Raw genomic sequence first — 20,820 nt, 5'->3', positions numbered from 1 at the left:
TAGCAGTTGCATACAAAGTCCTCAAAAAAGCTAATATGGTTATTAGAAAAGGGTTTCTTTCATATAAGGAGTTAAGTAATACTTTCCAAATAGGTCTTATTGTCATAAAAGCCAGTTTTTATTGAAAAAGATAACAACAAGAAAATCCTGGTATATTTTTTTCTATCAAATAATACAAGTAATGTTATGTTCTTCCTTTTCTTTTGCTTGTCCGCTTGATCTAAATTTAATAGTTTGTTAATAATATAATTGATATACTTTCTTTGTCCTTTAATGTTACTGTTTCATTTAATCCCTTTTATTGAAAATTATCAATGTAAAGATTTTGTATAAAAAATAATAGATATACATGTTTCTTGTATTTTCAATATTTAGTATTTGGCTTAAATGAATTGCTTTTTTGATTTTTCAGGTCTTCAAAGAAAACGTCTACTGAAAAGGATCAGGTATAGTAAAATATTAATTATAAAGGTATTTTCCTGTAGTAAAAAACATTTATAAAAGATAGAGTGGAAAAACAGAAAACCCTCCTTTGTTGTAGAGACATTTACTTTAAAATCACTTAGAAATACTATAGATTAAGTTAGCCTTTTGACAAAAATCAGTTCTTTTGTGAAGTGTCTGTGGTTTTGCTCTCATAAAAAGATGGATCTCTATCACCTCTGTACACTGAGCATATTTTATAACTATGTTGGAGACACTGTGAAATAGCATTATTTATTTGTAGGTCAAAGAGCAGATGAATTCTGTGGATGGTCTCGATGACTTAACTCTGGCACCGGAGACAGCTTCCGAGGATTGCGAGTCGCTTTTCCCTGATTATAAGAACACCCTGAGGCTAAACGAACGACTTGGCCCGGAGAGTAAAGGTAGGACCCCCGTATGACTACACAGCCTTAAGTGTCTAGTGGTAACATGTGCATACCTAATACTGCCCAGGGAGCACGGCTACGTTACAGTCCACTGCGTCTCAGACACCTGCTTTGTGTTAAAGCAGAAGAATCAGACGTGTCGTGCGCTGCCAGCCAGGGGCTGTGACCGTTCCCACCCCCTGTGCTTTCTGTTGACTCTGCTGCTCCTATGCCTTCACCCGAGGTCAGGTTATCACTTCTTCCCTCCTAGAACGCTGAAATCACCTCAGGACTTTTCTTCTATGCTGTCTGCCTCCTGGAACCTTGGTCTACACCACAACCATGATTACTAAAATTCAGGTCTTTGTTACCCCCTTGTTTAAAATCCAGCTCCTGCTTCTTGTAGCTCCATGGTTAAAGGCTGCAGTCCTCTGGCTTCATCTTGTTTCCTTTTATTACCCTTCTTTCCACATGAGTTTTAGAATCAGCTTGTCAATGTAAAAAAAAAAAGTCTGCTAGTGTTCTGGAAATGAGATGTAGATTATGTTGAAGCTGTAGATTAATTTGGGAAGAATTGACTTCTTAACAATATGGAATTTTTAACCCCGAACAAAGTTTATTTTTCCATTTATATAGGTCTTCCTTGATTTTCTCAGTAATATTTTAGTTTTTAGTGTCTGGGTCTTTCCATCTTTTAAGAGTTTACCTGTATTTCTTATTTTTCAGTGAGGTTATAAGTAGTATATTTTTATTTGTTTTAAAATAATATGTTTTTAATTTTAGTTTCTGATGATAGAAATACAATTGATTCCTGTATACTGACTCTGTGCCCTCCAACCTGACTGAACACATTTATTAGTTCTAGTAGCCTTTTTATGGATTCTCTCAGATTTTCTACATAACCAAAGGTGGTCAAGATTTTTTTTCTTTAAACTGTCTTACTAAAGATAGTTCACATTTAAGACTTGCAGCCAGTAAACACATTCTCTGTCACAGCTAATCAGCTCTGTCACCGTTGCAACAAGAGTAGCCATAGACAATACACAAGTTAATGGATGTGGCTGTATTTCAGTAACACTTTATTTACCAAAGCAAGGAACCCAGCCCACAGGTTGGCGTTAGCTGACTCACACCATGTAATCATATTCCCCACTGATTAGTGGACAGTTTGACCTCTTCATTTTCCATCCAGATGCCTTTTGGTTCTTTATTTTGCCTGATTGCACTGGCTTCAGTACAGTGCTGAATAGAAGGAGTAAGAGAAGCCACTCCTGTTTGGTTCCTCACCTTCTGGGAAAAGCATTCCATTTTTCACCATTGCATATGGTGTCAGCTGTAGGCTTAGCACAGATCTTTGTCATAGTGAAGACGTTTTCTTGGTTCCTAGTTTGCTGGAAGTTTTTATCAGGAATAGATGTTGAGGTTTGGCAGGTGCCTCTTTTTATCCACTGACATGATCATATGGTTTCTTTTTTAGTTTGTTAATATGATGAATAACATTGATTTTTACGTGTTAAAAGAAGCCCTGCATTCTTGGGATACACCCGACTTGGTCACGATGAATTATCCTGTATTGTTGGATTTAATTCGCTAATGTTTTGTTTAGAATTTTTATCTCCATTTTCATGACATTAGTTTTCTTTCTTGTAATATCTTTGGTTTTGGATTCAGTGTAATGTCAGTTTTATAGAATGAGGACATATTTCTTCCTCTTCATTTTTTGAGGAGAATTTGTGTAGAATTGGTATTGAATTTTCCTAAAATATTTGGTAGAATTCACCAGTGTAACCATTGGGACTGGAAGTTTCTTTGTTGTAAGGTCTTTAAATAGGACTTTTGTTTTGGTTTTTAAGATATAGGGCTTTTTAGCTTATTTGTTCTTTCTTAATTGAGCTTTTGTAATTTCTCTCTTTCAAGGAATTTTACCCACTTCATCTGAATTGTCAAATTTATTTGCATAATGTTCATAATATTACTTTGTCGTTCTTTTAATATCTGCAGAGCTTAGAAGAATGTCTTCCACGTTATAGATGCTCAATATCCATTTGTTCAACGTATGGATGAATGAATGTGAAAATGCACAGTCCTTTATATACAAAAATTATCCATATATTTTGTTTCTATTTTTGTTTTCTTCCTAATGCAGATTCTGATCGGTTACTGGAAATTCAGGATCCAGTTGATTCATTCAGATCAATAGAACTTAAAGAATCTGACTGTGCAGTAATTAGAGGAAAACTTAAAGAAATGGAAAATAAGGTGAACTGGCTACACACAGAGTTGCTGAAAACAAGAGAAGCAAAATCACAGTTAAAACTTCAAAATGTGGAGTGGAAACGAGAGCTCTGCCGCATGAGGTACTGAATTTCTTGGTTTTAAAGAAATACTTGAACTTTATATTTAATACTGTAGGTATGTAGCAGAAGTCTTATAATTGCTAACTTACCTTTTAGGATTTTACAGGGGAGAAATTTTCATTAATATTGTGGAATATGAGACTCTTGGAAATAACACAGCAATATATATGTATATCTCATTCTCTATTTCTTTAAAAAAAATCTTTGATCCTAATCTCTCAATTGTCCTCCAGAAAGTTTATATTACTTTACATTCCCACTTGCAGAATTATGAAATGACCATTTTTCTCAAGGCAGAAACTTTAAAAAAAATTTATGCAGTTTGATTCTTAACATATGAATGGATGGACTAAAAAGTAAAGTGGAAAGTGATTACTGGTTAGTTTATTCAGCATTGCTCTCATACAGAGATAAGATTAGTTCAAAGGTCTATGCTGAAAGCATGGATTACTCTTTATTTTTTAATTACATACTATGGATCCTGCCTTGTACCAAAAGGGGTTTAAAAATGATTTACTAAATAAATAATATTCAACAAGGTAAGTCCAAAGTGTTGCAAAAGAAGAAACAAAGTGTAGGGCATCAGGGAGTAGACTCTCCAGCCTCGCCTTGCATTATGCTAATTAGCGGGTCTATGATCTGGAAAAGATGCCTGCGGATGTTACCTTCCGCTGGAGATCATGTAGGAGTCCCTGTAATATTTCAGGAAGTTGAAATTTTATCTCTCATGAACTTATAAACTTGTTTCTAAATAACATCTTCTCTTTTAACTAGTAACTAAATTCTCTGTCCCAATGAAGGAGTAATTTATGACTATGGGGGGAAAAAGGGTAATTTTCAATTCAAACCTTCCTGAATAATTGCAAAATTTCTTTCCTACACTATTGACCAGAGTTACTCTTGTCTGAAACCCAGCAACATTTTGTCTTTTCATTGCTACTTTTCAAACGTGTGTGTGTGTGTGTGTGTGTGTGTGTGTGTGTGTGTGTGTGTATCTTTATGAAGAGATTGAAGTGAGGAATTTAAAATGTGAGACTTAGAAATGAAAAAAAAATTGAGAACATAGAAATTCCATTAGGGTAATAAATCAGCATGTGAAGAACCTGATCATAAAATGAACTTTTTATTGTCTAACAAAATAAATTTTAAGGTAAGCATATTTCACTGCAGATTCACATTAGAACAAGAAACAAAGAGGAAGAAAAATGCTTATACATTATATGAAAAATCTAAGGATGATTTAAAAAGAAAAGAGAAGCAATACAATGAGCAAGTTTACCTGAAACAACAACTTGAAAGTACTGTCCGAGCACTAGAATGCAAACTGAAGAGCGTAAGGAATAAACCAAATCAGGTAAATTAGTCTTAATGTGAAAGTTTCATATCTCTAACACTGTTTCATCAATATTATTAATAATATTCTTTTGAATTAATCTATAGTTTCATTTAAAACAAAAGTTATCTCATCCTAAATATGAACTATGACATTTAGAGCTTGATTTACTAATTTCTTGGTGTTCTTCGCATCTAGTAGATGCTCTGTGTCTTTTCTGAATGAAGGAATGGAAGTTAAATTGAGCTTAATCATTAACATAAGGATTGACGGTTTTGGTCCTTCAACAAAGTAACAAGTCTAATTTAAATCCATGTGTTAATTTTGGCTTTTTGAAGTTAAAATCCAGGCTAAATCACCTTGAGAGTATGATGGAACTGGTTAAATGCCTTATAAAGAAATTTTCTGTCACTGGGATTTCAAAATTTGTAGATACTGACAGGCATATGCAGAATAGATAAAGAAGATTATACTGTATAGCATAGGGAAATATATGCAAGATCTTGTGGTAGCTCACAAAAAAAAGTCACAATGAATATATATATATGTTCATGTACAACTGAAAAATTGTGCTCTACACTGGAATTTGACACAACATTGTAAAATGACTATAACTCAATTTAAAAAGTGCTAAAAAAGTTTTTCTTTCATGATACTACATCCCTTGTGTTTTTGCTCTGTGATATATTTAGCTGTCATGTATATTAGAATTTGAGTTATTTATGTGCATTAAAGGTCCCTGTGCTTAAAAAGGCTACTTGTTATTAACAGGTTTAAAATTTTTTTTTAAGATTCCCCTCCTAAGCTTTTTTTGACTTTTTTTCATGGTATAAAACCCAAACCCTAATATGTCTTCAGGTTTTAGAAGAGCGAAATGATGCTCAGAGACAACTTTCTCGAGAGCAGAATGCCCGAGTAATACAAGATGAAATCCTGGCCCATCGTCTTTCCCAACAAAAGGAGGCAGAAAAGGCTAACAAGAGAAAGAATGCTGAGGTATTTTCTTAAGTCATCTTCAAACGTGTGTGTGTGAATTTGTATACTTAACGTAGTTTAAAAACCAATCCTGTAGGTACAGAAAGTATAGAGGGTTTTAAAAGCCTATATATGTAAATACATTTTCTGGAGGTTTCATTTCCGGTCTGTTGGATAAAGCAATATTTTGAATTCAAATCCACTTGCCGGCAACAGTGATGTAGTGACATTCACAATGGCCTCATCCAAGGAGAGGCTGTTAATATTGTCCATAGGAATTGATGAACTTTCCATTATCTCAAAACTGTTGCTACTAACGGCAGGCATTCTAGTTTCTGGCAGTGATCTCACTCCTTTGATAGACGAATGGAGAGGTTACTTTATCATTTCCACTGATGGTAAGGAGGAAAAAGTATAGCCAGTTCAGAAACCGTAGTTTGGGTGTCATTCTCCTACTTGTGATAAAAAGTAACGCTCTGTTCCATGTGGTATCCGATTTCAGTACAAGGAGCTTTCGAATATAGTGATAGATATGCCATAATCTATAGTTAGTGATAATTTATTGATCAGTATTTTATTTTTAATAAAACAGTTCACTGTATTTCCCTGCTATTTCACATCCATTACTGTTACAAACACCATGAAGAAGAAATAAAAATTATTGCAGAAGGAAATAGTCTCCTGATTTTCTAAGAGCTCTGTAAATTTGACCTTCTTTACCTTTAGTGTATTCACCATTAGGGAAATAGAAGGCGTCTCTTGTGTTTATGTATTTATCCTAGAGAAGTAGCTTTGGTTTGGTGTAAGAATCAGAGAGTCAGAAGCCCTGGGGAAAACCCTGCAGCTTGCTTGTGTTTTTAACCCTTCTAAATGAGTTAACTGATGTTTGTAGACGTTCTTAGTACTGTGCTTAGATTTATCATTTATCCGTAGATGTAATTCTTATAACTCGCTCTAAGAATGTTAGAAAGGGAGAATATTTATGGAATATTCTCAGGAAAGAATGTTTTAGGAAATCTAACCTGTCCCAATCTATACAGAGCTAAGGCTCTTACTTTGGGGGTAGCTGTAAAGGTTAGATGTCAGATACAATTTTTAAGTGTAGTCAGATTTATTCATTTTTTATTTTAAGCCTTTTGGGTTTGTTGTATTTCAGAGAAAGAAAGGCCTTTCCGATTCTGAGCTTCTTAAACATCCTTTTGTGGTTTCTTTTTTACTTTCATGGATTCACTGTCTTTAATTAAATTTTTGAACTTTGGGGGATTTCTGGTTGTTTAAAGTTTGAGATTTGTATCCACCTTAAGTTTTTCCAGTTGGATACCCAGTTACTGCACGCTTTTTGTTGTATAAACTTAGAGATTAGTCTTTCACTTCAAAGGAAATTATGATATGTCAGTTTATTGCGTACAGTTCAAAGAGTAAGAGATGAGGGGTTTCACTTACAGGACACAATGGATTTTGAGCTGTCTGACCCAAAAGATAGCAGCGAGGTGCTTCCTCAGCAACTTCCTGAAGCTGAACGTCAATTCCGTGGCCCAGAAATTGAGCTCCATCCCAGGAGAGATGCTCTTAGACCAACGACGTTGGTATTAGAATGTGTGCACAGAGACCGAGGCCAAGCCCAGCGTTCAAACAAGGAAACTGAACCCTTGTCTCAGAGCAAACAAGGGGACGTCATCAAATACATTGCAAAGCAGGCATTCTTGAAGGAGACAATATGTAATCTACAAAGTGAAAACACGTTGCTTCGACAGCAACTAGAAGTTGCTCGAAATGAAGCCAGAAGTGAAAAGACAATACTTAATACTCCAGAGCCATTTCCGGATCACATGGGAAAACTTGAAGCCATGAGCAGACGAGTTCTGATGCTGGAGGAAGGAAACAAGGAGTTAATTAAAGAATGCAGATGTTTAAAGGACAGACTGTGTCAGTATGAAACGGACAGAGCAGAAATGGAAGTAAGTACCCAGAAAGGGAATTTATTTTCAGACTTCCTCAAAGAAAATTCAAAGCAATATCTGATGGAAGCTGAACGTTGAAAGTAGTTGAATATAAAAAATGTGTGGGCTATAAATGTATACACTGTAAAGCAGCCTAAAGGCATTTCTTGTATGCAGCAAACAAAAATTAGACCTGAGAGGTGCTTTACTTTGTGTAAAGATGCTATGTCACCTGAAATTCTAAGAGATTAAGCTATAAGCTGTTGACAGATACAGGCAGGTCTTAGTAATTTATACTGCCCAAATCATTTTAATCTTTCTGTCACCACATTTTAGTATCGTGAAGCAGATAAATGAAATGCTCAGACCTAAAATGAGTATTTTGAAATTAAGATTCAGTTGTGTGAATAAAAAAAGTAAACAAAAACAATAGAGAGAGAGAAAAGATTCAATTGTGTGGATTACCTTGACAGTTAATGTGTAAATGCTGTATCTTGCAGTACTTTTCCTTCAGTAGCTTTTCATACATTTTTAGTTGATATAACTTTATTTTTATTCATGTCAATTGGAATTAAATTTAGAAGTACTTCCATCTCAAATCACGTATTGTTATGACCTCTCCACTCCTTAAAGGCATCTACATATCATTCAGTCGTAATTTGGGACAAATGTAAATTTTAGCAAAACTGTGTTTGACTTAGTCTCCCCTGTTCTATTTATAATTTACTTTGAACACTTTTTCAAATAATGTGCTCACAGTTCTCATTGCAAGGCTCAGTTACTGTCATTTGGATCTAAGTTTGTCCAGTACAGAGGAACTGGGGCACTCTGTGATGTACGAGTTTGGCACTGGGGTCCCATTTTCAGAATGAGAAGGAGCAGCCAGAGTCCTGAGTGACAGGAAGAGAGTGCGTGGGAGGGGTGGGGGGAGCTGTAGGAGCTGCAGTCCAGGAGGTGGGGGAGGCCAGTTTGTCTCAGGTCCCCAAAGGCCATTGGAATATCGTTTTTATTGTGAGATGGGAGTCTGTTGGAAGGATTTAAACACCAGATTGAATATGTGAAGAACTCTGAACTTAAGCCTCTAATGAGAAAGAGGGAGAATGTTCCACAGTGTGGAACTTACCACCACTCAGCCCACCCGCACACCCCTTTCTGTCGGAGACTTCAGTGGGGGTGAAGCTCGGCTGCTTCCTGGGAGGGGCAGGGAGTGGCTGGTGGGGCTGCCTCCATTGTCTAAGTTAACTTACTGTCAGTAAGGCAGGAGGGTCACGCCTTCTGTGTGTTTAATGAAATTCAGTAAACAGGAATGTGTGCCTATGAGGAAAAGAAGGTGAACTGATGTCTGTGGGGATAGTTCTCAAAGCCCATTTGTTGGAGTTATATATTATTAATGTAACTTAATGATAAGGTGACTGAAAATTCAGTAACAGAGTTACCTTTTTAGGCCCATATGAGACAGCTTCAGCAAGAACTGGCTGACACCCGAAAGAAAGTGTCCATGTTGGAAGCATCCCTGGAGGTGACAGCACATCATCAAACTAACTCAGAAAATAAGAGACAGGATGGAGAGAGGAAGCCACATCAAACTGCCAACTCAGTATGTATGAAATTCAGCACGTCGGCCGTGAACGTGCAGCGCAGAGTGTTGCAGGACACTAGCTTTTCAGGGAGAGTTTTCTTTTGCATCTTCATTATAATTTCACTTTTATTATCTTTATAATGCACTTGTTTCTTAAATGTTGACTTTCATTCTGCCGTTCTTTATTTTTTTTCTTATAATATTTACCCTTAGAGAAGTTGAGAATTATACCTCTTTCCTCACAGAAGTTAACTTTTTTATCCTATGAAACAGTATGTTTTAGTGATCTCTCACCAGAATGAGGCAAGCTAGATAAAATCAGAGGATAATGTTTCCTGGAATGTTCCAGAAAATTGTCATGTCTCATCTTCACTTTTGTGAATGGATATAGAATCTGTGTGATTTTATTTCATGGGTTTCAGAATACCTTGTGCAGAAAGGTCATTATACAAACCAGTTGAAGTTAGACATTGCCTTCATTTTCTATTCATTTTAGACATGTTGTCAAAGCATGGAGAAGTTCAGATCACATCTGTACACCCAAAGTAGAGAATTAAGAAAATTGTCTAGATCCTGCCTTTGGATTTTTTTTTAACTTTGTTGAGATATAATTCACATATTATAGGGGGATTGCATAACTCAAGTGGTAGAGTGCATGCTTAGCATACACAAGGTCCTGTGTTCGATCCCCTGTACCTCCTCTAAAAATAAATAAAACTTAATTACTTCCCTCCACCAAAAAAGAAAAATATTCACGTATCATATAATTCGCCCGTTTAGGATGCATAGTTAGTATCTCCTAGTATATTCAGAGGTGTGCAGCTGTCACCACAATCAATTTTAGAACATTCCCATCACCCCAAAAAGAAAGCCTGCATCCCTTGGTCATCACCCCCAGCACTGCAGCCCCCCCATCCCCTGGCAACCACCAGTCTGACTTCTGTCTCTATAGATGTGCCTGTTCTGGGTATTTCCCAGAAATGGAATCACATGCTGTGCGGTCCTTCGTGATTAGCTTTTTTCATTTGACAAAACGTCTTCAAGGTTCATCCATGTTACAGCGCTTGTCAGTATTTCCATTTCTGTTTATTGTCGAACAGTACTCGGTTGTGGGGCTAAACCATTTATCCATCCATCAGTTGATGGACCTTTGGGTTGCCTCTGCTTTTTGGCTATTCCTAATAATGCTGCTGTGAACATTTCTGTCCAAGTTTTGGTGTAAACATGTTTCCATTTCTTGGGGGAATAGACTTAAGAATGGAAATGCTGTCATATGGGTCATATGGTAACTCTGTTTTACCTTTTGAGGACCTGCCATACTGTTTTCCAGAGTGGCTGCACCATCTAACATTTTTATCCTAAGTGTATAATTCTCCCAATTTCTGTGCATTCCTGTCACCACTGGTCATCAGCTCTCCTGGTAGGTGTGAACTGGCATCTCATTATGGCTTTGATTTGCATTTTTCTGATGACTAAGAATGTTGGGGACCTTTTCATGTGCTTATCTATTTGTGTATCTTCTTTGAAGACCTGTCTGTTTAGGTTTTTGCCCATTTTCAAATTGGGTTGTCTTTTTATGATTGAATTGTCAGAGTCCTTTTTGTATGCTGGGTGCAAGCCTTTGATCAGATGTAGGATTTTCAAGTGTTTCCTCCTGTTCAGGAGCTTGCCTTCTTACCTTCTTGATGGTGTCTTTTGAAGAGTAGAAGTTTTTAATATTGATGAAGTTCAGTTAATCTATTTCTGTCTTCTACTGTCCTAAGAAACAAGTGCCAGATCCAGTCATGAAGACACACGCCTGTTTTCTTCTAAGAATTTTGTAGTTTTAGCTCTTTCATCTTGAGTTAATTTTATATATATTGTATGAGGTAGAGGTCGAATTTTGTTCTTTTGCATGTGGATATCCAGTTGTCCCTGTACCATTTGTTAAAAAGACTATTGTCTCATTCAGTTATTTGACACTCGTATTGAAAATCAATTGACTGTAAATGTGAGGGTTTCTTTTAGATTCTCAGTGGTGATGCATTGATCCATGTCTGTCCCATGCCAATACCAATTCAGATGTTATGAGAACTCTTTCAGAGTCTTCTTGCATATTACCAGTTGTTTTACATAATAATAAAAAGTTAGTGTCGCGGAATGTCTGTAACTCCACTTCTGTGGAGATCTGCTGCGTCCTGAAGGGGCCTGTGGCCAGCTTATGCCTTGCTGACTCTGACATGACAGAAAGTAGGCTTGCAAAGGTAAAGTCCATTCCTTCCCCCCATTCAGACCTTTAGTTTCTCACCCAGTGCCTCCCACTTCACTCCAGTTTCCATCAAATCATGGTCACGGGATCTGCTGACTCAGTCTGCAATACACTTCATTATGTTGCATTCATTATAATTCATAGACACATCCATAGATTTCACTACCTAGAGGCAAAAGATTAAGCCTGGAAAAGATTAATTCAACCTTCCTCTTTGGAAACCTCTCTAATCCATCATCTTGCGGTTCACGATGAAGTCCTCTTTTGGCTTGGTTCTTGTGTGTAACACTGGTGCCGATCTTGTTCTTGGTGTAGATCCTGCATTCTCAGCTCCCTGTGTCTACCTCCTTTTACTTAAAAGGAGAGATGCCTGGCTGTATTCTATAGCTTAATGCATAATTAATGAAATAAATATTTCATCCCATCCAAGGGAAATTTTCCAAGAGTACAGCTGTTAAAAATTGGATAATATTCAATCAGTTTATCAGAAACAGATAACAGATTAATAATTTGAATTTCAAAAGTTCAAAGCCAATCTGTGTGATATGGAGAAGCATTGTGCTACAACATGAAGCTGAGACAGTCTTACCTTCCCTTACCAACAAGCTTTTAAGTAAGGTAAAGGAAAAATTGTATTTAAATAATGCCAAAGGACACTACATTTATGGTTCCATAATATTTTATTTTCTCTCTAAGGAAAGGAAAATGAAGAGTGGGTGCTAGATTAGTTAAGTTCTCAAAGCTGCCTGTCTCTTAGAAGTTCAGTTCGTTGAAATGAGGTAAAAAGGTTGATTTTGGTAAACTGACTATTTCTTGTTGTTTTTCAATTATTAAACTTCACATCCTATGTCTCCTTGCTTACCAGTCTTCCTTATCCTCAAAGTTGAGGGGAAACTGAAATACATGCCTGTTTGTAAGAAGCTGTAATTGGAGGGAACTCTAAAGTACCTTCCTTCTCGCTAGTTCTGAGGTCTTTCTTTCAATTATCTGCTGCTTCTCATCAGCACTTTGTCATTAATAAGTTAATCTCAACGTTTGTTACATTCCAGTTTATAGGAGACCAATTTCTACTCTATTCAAGTTACATTTCTTACTATCTTTTTTCATCCACTCTTCTGTTTATCTGTTTTTGCCTAACAAACTCCCCAAAGTTCAGGGGCTTAAATAAGCATTTATTTTGTTCACAACCTACACTTAGGAAAAGTGTGGCCAAGACAGCTGGCCTCTATTCCTCTCAGCTTCAGGTGGGGCAGCTCGAAGGCAGGGGGCTGGAATCATGTGAAGGTTCATCCATTGATGTCTGATGGTTGATGGCGGCGGTGGGCTGTGGCTTAGGTGGGGCGGGCAGGTGGAGCACCTCCCCTGGAACACGGAAGCTGTCTCTGTGGCCCAAGCTTGCCCGCCTGAGACTGGGCTCCAGGGTTAAGAGCGAGGCAGAAGCTGAAGTGCCTTTTCAAACCGAGCCCTGCAGTTCACTCGGTGCCACTTCCACCGTTTTCTGTTCATTAGGAGCAGGGCACTTAAGGTTGGCCCATATTGTACCTTTTTTATGGAATTAATTTTGAAAATTTATGGAGACATTCAAAACCCAGCATAATCTACTCACTAGCCACAATGTTTTGTTACTGCTTCCATACGAGAAATCCACTTGTCCCTACTCAGGCATAAGCAGGTCTCGGTCGCTGTCGTAGGCTCAGGCTCCAGCCCCGGGTCTTACTTTCCCATCTTCACCAGGTCCAGGTGGGGCTGAGGCTCCTGGGCGTGCTTTCTGGAGTACAGCCCTTGGGTACACGCCTCAGTGCTGAGGCTTGAGGATAAGGAGACACGGGTTATTTGCCACCACACACCCAGCATTCTCCTGAACTGCTGAGGACTCCCTCACTCACAGATGGAAAATGGGAGGCACGCTGGCCCGTACCTGTTCTGCAGTGCAGCCTGATGCTGTTGGCTCTTTGATTAGGACTTAGTCCTAACCCTGGGAGGGGTTCTCCTTCGCTGCCCTCTCTAAGCTCTTTGTTCTGTCCCTTTCATGAGCAGTGACCTGTGTTTGCAGCTGAGCAGTTCTCTCAAGCCAGCTTCCTCCTTGTAGACCTTCTAAGAAAAGAGGCCCAAAGGCCTCCTCCCATTTTGCACTGTCTTGTCTCTTTCAGTCCAAGCTAGTAAGCAGTAGTTTTGCTACCACAGTTCTCTTTAAAACTTTGAGTTTCCTGTGAATTTTATTGGGGTTCCTGCCATTGGAAAAGCTACTCTCACGTCTTTTTGAGATAAACTCTGCACCTTGGGCTTCCTGTGAAGCTGTTGGGGGACCACGCCTTTGAAATTCTTATGCTTTTAAGATCTTTAAAGGAATTTGAGGCAGCACGTTAGACCTTTCCAAGGTCTTAACAGTCTTGGCTTCATCTTTAGACTGTTTTCCTTGGCTGCACCCTAGATTTGATCTTCGCCCGGAAGCCATTTCTCTGCTTACCCAGTATGTGACCATTGGGCATGTGGAGATGCTTTAAATGGGATACAGGTATTTGAACCTAGTGAATCCTGGTTCCTTTCTATTTAATAATCTTTTTGTTTGTTTTAGCTTATCTCTCTTGTCAATTTTACTTTCAGCTGTTCGGTAGCTATAGTCCCATTTCTTCCGGTTTCAGGGGCATCATTTTCTTCCCTGGCCTACAATCCTTCACTCTCAGCCCTTCAAGGGCCCTCAGGCTTCCACTAACAGTCTCGTGGACACTTTGGGTTTTCACTCTTACTCTTCTCTGCATCTGTTCAGGTTTCGCCTACCTCCAGGTGCAAAGGCATCCCCACATTTTGGGTTCTTTTTTAATGGCTGTGCCCCATTTTTAATATCAATAGCTGTGCCAGTTATTTATTGCTAATAATTTATATAATAAACTGCCTCAAAACCTGGTGACTCAAAACAGCATTTGCTTGGTTCCAAAATCTGTGTTTAGACAAGGCTCAGTGGAGCCAGCTCATTTCTTCTCCACTTGGCATCAAGAGGGCACTAAAATAATCTAAAGGCTTGTTCATGCACATGTCTGGAAGTTGGAGCTGGCTTTGGTTAAGGACATTCCCTGGGGTCATCAGCTGGGACAGCTGCGTGTACACACAGTAGGTTGCCTGGGCTTCACAACGTGGTGGCTGGGTTCTAAGGGTGAGCATCCCTATGGAGTGAAAGTCAGAGGCCATTTAGCCTTAGAAATCACACAGCAGTGCCCCCACGTTCTGTCCCCTAGAAACCAGTTGACTGAGGCCAGTACATACTTCAGGGGAGGGAATTTCGCAGGGAAGTGTCAAGGAATTTGTAGAGATGTATGTTTTACAACCACCATCTCCGCCTGCCTTGTCTCACCAAACAATGCGTCTATCTGAAGGAAAGCAGTTCTTCCCAAGCCAGTGTCACTGAAATTCCAGCAAGTTTTTTTGTTTGTTTTTGTTGAGTATGTTTTCTTGTTTTGTGGAGAGCCACAAAGGATTACAAGAATGAAAGCTTTTTTGTTTGTTTAGAAGAACTTACGGGTCATCTTACTAAACCACTACACTAGGAGATGGATTTCTCCTTAACTCTGTGAATCATTCATTGCTCCTTGGAATGCAATTCAAACTAGCATAAAATATTTGTAGTTCGGAGAAAGGCTTATGGCATTAGAATCCGTATTTGTAAGATGTATTAATTGCAGTCTTTTTTTCAAAGTCTTGTTTTGGGAGGCATTTATTAATTCAGCCCTTAAGTAATTCAATATGATCTCCCTAAAACTTTAAAAATCATGAAGAGTTAAGACTTGGGGAAGGAAGGGGTAAGAGACTTTCTACTAAGAGGTGCCTTATAGTCATTTTATGTAGGAAAGACATGGAACAATTACAGAAAAATAAGAGTGTAAAACCAAGTACAAATGTATAACAAAGATGATGACAATAAACAGTATATTTTTGTGACTCTTGGTGGTTTGAACTTTTTTTCTTGATTTTCTGAGTAATTTGAGTTTCTCCATTCCACAAGGTAGATATACCATTTTATTGTAACTGAATTTATTTCAACCTTTGATGCTGGGTTAGAGTTAGGCTGTTCTCAGTCTGCTAACCTCTTACCAAACAATTTTACCTTTTTCATGCAGAATGCTGATCTTCCAGCAAAAGAGGAATCTGCGTCTTCAGTACTTCTCCATCTGAGTGCAGAAACTCAGCTTCTTCTAAAGGAGATATTATCTGTGAAACAGACGCAAAAGAAATGTGAAGCACTAGAGGAGGAGAAGAAGAAGTTGGAGGAAGAAGCAGTAAACCTCAGACGTCACCTCGAAGTGAATACAGTGGATCACAGTCAAGTGGAGCAGGACAAACGGGAGACTGAAGAACAAACAAGACGGGATGTAGTAAAAACACTGAAAAAACTCAGGCGAGCTGTGCAGTACAGACAGGAAACCGAGGTGCAAATAAGACAGGATGTGGCAGAAAAACTGAAAGGAATCAGCCAGTGTTTACAGGTGAAGCATTGATCTGTAACGTGCTCTAACTCACTTCGCTGAGAATTACAGTTCGGATGTGTACATTTTATGTGTTTCCTCTACTTCCCATATAGCAGTTTGTTTTGTAGATTTCTGGAAGGAAGGCCGCATTTGATAGTCCCTTTAAATAATTCAGTTTCCATCATCACTATCACTAAATTGATCTTTCAGAACAATTCTCACTAGAGAATCATTTTTAAGACCAATTGGTGTAAATCAAGACTACTAGGAGGAAAAGAATATATTGTGATGTAAATGCTGTGCCACACTCTGGGATTACTCTTAGGTTGTATTGTTCAATTTTTAAAATTTTAAGTTGATCCTATTATTCTTCTAAGTATCACATTACATGAGTACTAATATAAGAGTGGTTCAACTTTAATTTTGTAATTCAGATTTAATTCACTTGACATTGATGATAAGTAGTTTAACATTCAGCTTTTTTCTCACACTTAAAATTGCTGAGTCATTGACTGAAAATAAAGAGTACAAACAGACTGCAATTACTCAGGTTATAATTATTTTTAAAATGGTATCCTTTTAATGTGCTTTAGGCACAAGCAGCACTTCAAGAAAACGTGTTAAGAGAGTGTAAACGTGCTTCAGTCAGTCAAACGGAACAGAGAGTTAAAGATCTGGAAATTGAACTAAAAACTGATTCTAATGAAAACAGATTGGAAAAGTACAAGCAACTGTACCTGGAAGAGCTAGAAAATAGAAAGTCTTTGGCAAGTCAGCTAACCTCGTAAGTCAAAATGTAGAATTATAGAAAATAATTTAGGTCGTTAATTTGCCTCTAAGGCATCATTTTTGTTGAGCCAGGTTCATGAAGTGAGTATCAAGTGAGACCTAACTAGATAGTGTAATTTTGGGGAATGATGTTAGCAAATGAACTCTCCTTTAAAATGTCAGTCGAGGGCAGTTTGCATCTCCCTGCCTTTTGTTGCTTTTACATGACTTTATTTTTTATATTTGCATATATTTAACCTGATCTAGTCTTTAAACTAGGGATTTTGCAAACTTTGTAGTTTAGACAGCCACATTATCACAAAATTTCCAGCTGGAATTCCCATAAGTAGAAATGTTAATGAGTTTAAAATTAACTGTGTTTTGGAAGAGCGCAACGTAAACCCAAGGGGCCCCATGCTGGTGTTTGGTGAATTTACTTTCTTGATTGTGATATTTGGTGTCACCGCTCGTGGGCACCCCGAGACGAAGTACTGTACCCTTCTAAGTTTGTCTCTGCTACGTAAAGGCATGCTTGGGGAATAGGGGAAAACTCACATAGGGGTGAAGGGCAGGATAGTGGTTCACAAAGTGGCTAAGAAGAATATGGTGGCCTGCCCGAGGGGGTGTGTGGAAGACCGAAAGGGCGGGACCCACCTCCGGTGCCTGAGTAGCAGTGTTACAAGCTACAGGTCTCCCCGCTATCCAAAAGTAGAGCATTCCTATGAAAGTTGTCGGTGTAAAGCAAAGAGGCAGTTAGGACACATCTTGCTGGTGGATGCATGAAATAAATATGCATAAAGCACAGGCGCTCACAGACACAGCCCAAAGCCGTGGCGGCGTGATGCCGGGACACTGAGGGTGGTTCTGGGGAAGGAGCTCGGTGGGGCCCCTCTCGCTGCTCAGGGTGCTTGTTGCCCCTCTGATGGCTCGGGCTAAAACAAACACCCAGTGCTATTCTGGCTTTTTGCTTTTTTTCCATAAAAGTGAAAATCCGGTTGAGATTTTGTTTGGTTATGGAAAGCAGGTGCTGATGTAGGCCTCTGGTAAAAGCGAAGTAACCTAGTGAGCTTTGGGAAATTGGGGGACACTTGAAATTGCCCCTGGCGCTGTCGTAGTTCTTTCCCACCATCGACTCTGCCGCGTGGTGCCCCCCAGAGGTGGTGGCTCTAAACTGTTGCCCAGTGCCGCATGCTTGATTTCTCCCAGGTAATGTGTGAAATGTGTATATAAGGGGGGTGAAAGCAAATGCTTGACAATGGCTTTGAGGGATGGTTTAGTTTTTATTTCTAAACTGGTTTACTGAGGATGAGTATGTCTAGATGCAGCCAGTGCAGAAGGCAGTGGGGGTCCTCTGTGGGGGCGTCTCCATCTCTGACTCTCCCCACTTTGAGGTACTTGTTAGTTAAGGGCCCCCCCCAGGGACATACTTCCTTCTTTAGGACAGTTTTAAACTGTAATTGTTTACAGTAGGTCTTCGCTGACATACTTTTGGTGTTAAAACGCAGTTTAATGGGACAATCTGTTTACCATTATAGCAACTTTAAAAATACACATCACTTACGAAGAAAATGAAATGAATGAAATCTGTGTTTTGCAATCCTCGCAGGGCTAATGAGAGGCTGGCCGAGGTGAGCTCTAAGCTTCAGCTGGAGAGACAGCACAAGAGCTCTTTCCCGGGCTTTGCTCCTACAAGGCCTGTTGGCGGACCGCCTTCTGCTGCTGGTACTAGCGCGGAGACTAAAAGGAGTCTTACTCGAAGAGGGTGCTTCAGGACTGTTCCAGACCCTTCAACTAACTAGAGCGATCCCTTGTTCCGGGTTAGTTATAGTACCTTTTTTTCCTTGGGTTTCAGATTTCTGATATAATTCTTGTTTTTAATTTGATGAAATTCTGAGTTTATTCGACTTATGCACACTAAGTAAAAGCCATAATTAATTGTGCTAATAAAGAAAGGAGACAAATTTTATAATTTTTTAAAGTCCCTGGACTTACAATTTTCAAGAGATACCTGTCATTAACTTTATTCAATAAATGCAACTAAACTGACAAATTTTAAATTCCTTAAAAAGCTCCATTTTAAGTTCTATTTTAGAAATTAAGTATTAGTGCCAAATAACTAGAGATCCACTTTCCAATGTTTGGCTTAGTTTCTGATTGATTTCGGTTTGGCATCGGTTGATACTAATTTTCAAGTTTTGCTGCACCCCAGTTTTTCTACCCCTAAGCATAAGTAAATGATTGGCATTGAGCTACTTAACCACATGCGGATGTTTTCTATTTAAAGGAATCCAAGATAAATTCTTTTTGTGAATTCAATAAACTTGTAACACTAAAAACATTAAGTTCCGTTTTTAAGTTTAAAAATTTTATCATTTTCTTCTGTAAGAGTACATCCTTAATTGCTATTTTACTTATAGCATTGTTATTTTAATTGTTATAAAATGTCTTACTGAGCAACTGTAGAACATTTCTAAATATGTAGTCAAGTAAAGCAAATACTTAAATTTTTAAAATGAAGTTCACTTATGTCTCTGTCTTGCCCTCACCTGCAGGAATACCGAGGTGGCAACGATAGGGAGTCTTTAAATTACAACCAGTTTTCATTGTGTATCGTTGTTAAAATAGCCATTTAAAGTGGTGCGCATTGGTTTATGGTTTGATGGTGTTTTCATGATCTTGATGCAGAGAAGGGTAGCACGGGCCCTTGTTAAGTGAGGTCTCAACCTGTTTCTTCTCGCTTGGCTTCATGTCATAATAAATCAAAGAAGAAAAAAGCTCAGGTTTCGTAGACAATGTTGTAGGTAAATTGAGTCTAAGTGCTTCAGAGTCATGAAACCGGACTGCGTGGTGTTAAAGAAAAATGCATGGCTAACACTTCCGCCAGTGGCTCAGCATGATGCAAACTCGAAATGTTTTCATTAGTTGTCACCAAAAAATCGACAGTGTGTCACTTTGCAGGATGATGGTGGAAGAGTGTGAGTGCAAAAGCAATGCAAGAGAAAGCTCCTGAGGACAGTTTTCTCCTTTAATGTTTTTTGGGGAAAGAGGTGTCTATGTTTTAGTACTTCTAGATACACTGGAAAATGATTTATTTTAAACTCAGTATTGTAGTTCTGAGGTACACGTAGTTCTGTGAGGCCGTGGGGCCGAATCATGCTGGGTTTAGCAGGGAGGTTAACAAGCCCCGCTCTGTCCGGGCGCAGAGACACGTCTCCCTCAGCGCTGCCGGGCGCCTCACAGGAGTTACCGTGCAGTTACTGCTTACAGATTTCTTAGTCAGACTTAGAGAAAGAAGGCGCCTTGTGGAATTGCTAGGGATGTAATTGTTTCTGCTGGGAAAACATAGGGTAATGCTATGAGAGGTGTGAACATACTGTTTAAAATGACAGGAAGGGATGGGTTTTTGCATGGGGCTTAACAAAACAACAGACTTCCACAGCTTTTCAGCTATGGCTCTAGAAAGCAAAATGTTAAAAATGGCATTGGGGTCGAATTTAACATTCTCCTTTATGTGCAAGGTTTTAACATTTTGGACTGTTCCTACTGTGGAGTTCCAGCTTACTCCGCATTTTTTTCTAACTTGACAGAAGTGTTGCTCTAAGTCTGTGATTTCAGTAGTGCTGGTTGTCGAAGCAAGTTTTTTCCAGTTCGTAACACTTGGGTTTATTGCCTCTCTTACCGCTGCATGAAATATATAGCCTTGTCACGTGACATCGTTGGAGCGGTAACAGATGGACCCCTATCTGTTTTGCTAATTTTTACCCTCAGATTTCACATTCTAGTTTATTTCTGGGATGTTTTGTCCTACATGTCAGAAGCAATTTTAATTTTACTCAATGTTGTTATTTAACTATATTACTGTAAAATACAGAAAGTTAAAATTAGCCTGAGCAGATAATATCACTGTTCGATTTTCTTGCACATAGAATTTTTTTCTGAGAACTGAAAACTTAAAAATGGATTCCAGACAATATTATAACAGACAAAATTTCTGTTTTAAAGTTTTTTTATGTTCAAGTGTTTTTAAGTATTGGTGTGCCTAACATGAAGCTTGGCCACAATTAATAAATGTCCTTCAAATCTACTTTAAATAGGAAGACTAAATTTTACACTCATTGATTTTGGACTTTTGGTGTATTACTGACACTTTCAAACATTTTCTAATGATTTATTTAACTAATTTTTAAATTTCTCAAATGTCCATTCAGTTTAGCAGCCCTTGTTCTAAATGGGATTATAGCAGTGCACCAGAGCTAAAGTGATTAACATTCCTAAGACTTTAACTTTTTACATGACACAGCACTGCGTC

At 38.4% G+C, this 20,820-nt stretch overlaps 1 protein-coding gene across 14 annotated transcripts in view; it reads left to right on the top strand.

Annotated features, from left to right (window-relative positions):
- Window positions 1–20,820, top strand: part of LOC102541550 (coiled-coil domain-containing protein 144A-like) — a 134,269-nt gene that overhangs the window by 109,738 nt on the left and 3,711 nt on the right. For 13 of the 14 annotated variants that reach the window (XM_072937405.1, XM_072937414.1, XM_072937404.1 and 10 more), the window contains 10 exons: window positions 413–446; window positions 728–869; window positions 2,998–3,208; window positions 4,379–4,562; window positions 5,400–5,537; window positions 6,962–7,474; window positions 8,901–9,053; window positions 15,396–15,761; window positions 16,337–16,527; window positions 18,118–18,328. In XM_072937405.1, coding sequence (XP_072793506.1) covers window positions 413–446; window positions 728–869; window positions 2,998–3,208; window positions 4,379–4,562; window positions 5,400–5,537; window positions 6,962–7,474; window positions 8,901–9,053; window positions 15,396–15,761; window positions 16,337–16,527; window positions 18,118–18,310 — 2,125 coding nt within the window. In that variant the 3' untranslated portion in view covers window positions 18,311–18,328. Of the gene's footprint in view, window positions 1–412; window positions 447–727; window positions 870–2,997; window positions 3,209–4,378; window positions 4,563–5,399; window positions 5,538–6,961; window positions 7,475–8,900; window positions 9,054–15,395; window positions 15,762–16,336; window positions 16,528–18,117; window positions 18,329–20,820 lie in introns of those variants that run through there. The other variant, XM_072937412.1, reaches the window with a different exon arrangement.

Source organism: Vicugna pacos, chromosome 15 (assembly GCF_048564905.1).
Source record: "Vicugna pacos chromosome 15, VicPac4, whole genome shotgun sequence".
NCBI classification, from domain to species: Eukaryota; Metazoa; Chordata; class Mammalia; order Artiodactyla; family Camelidae; genus Vicugna; species Vicugna pacos.
The sequence above is the reverse complement of the archived record's forward strand: the minus strand, read 5'-3'. Positions and strand labels throughout refer to the sequence as shown.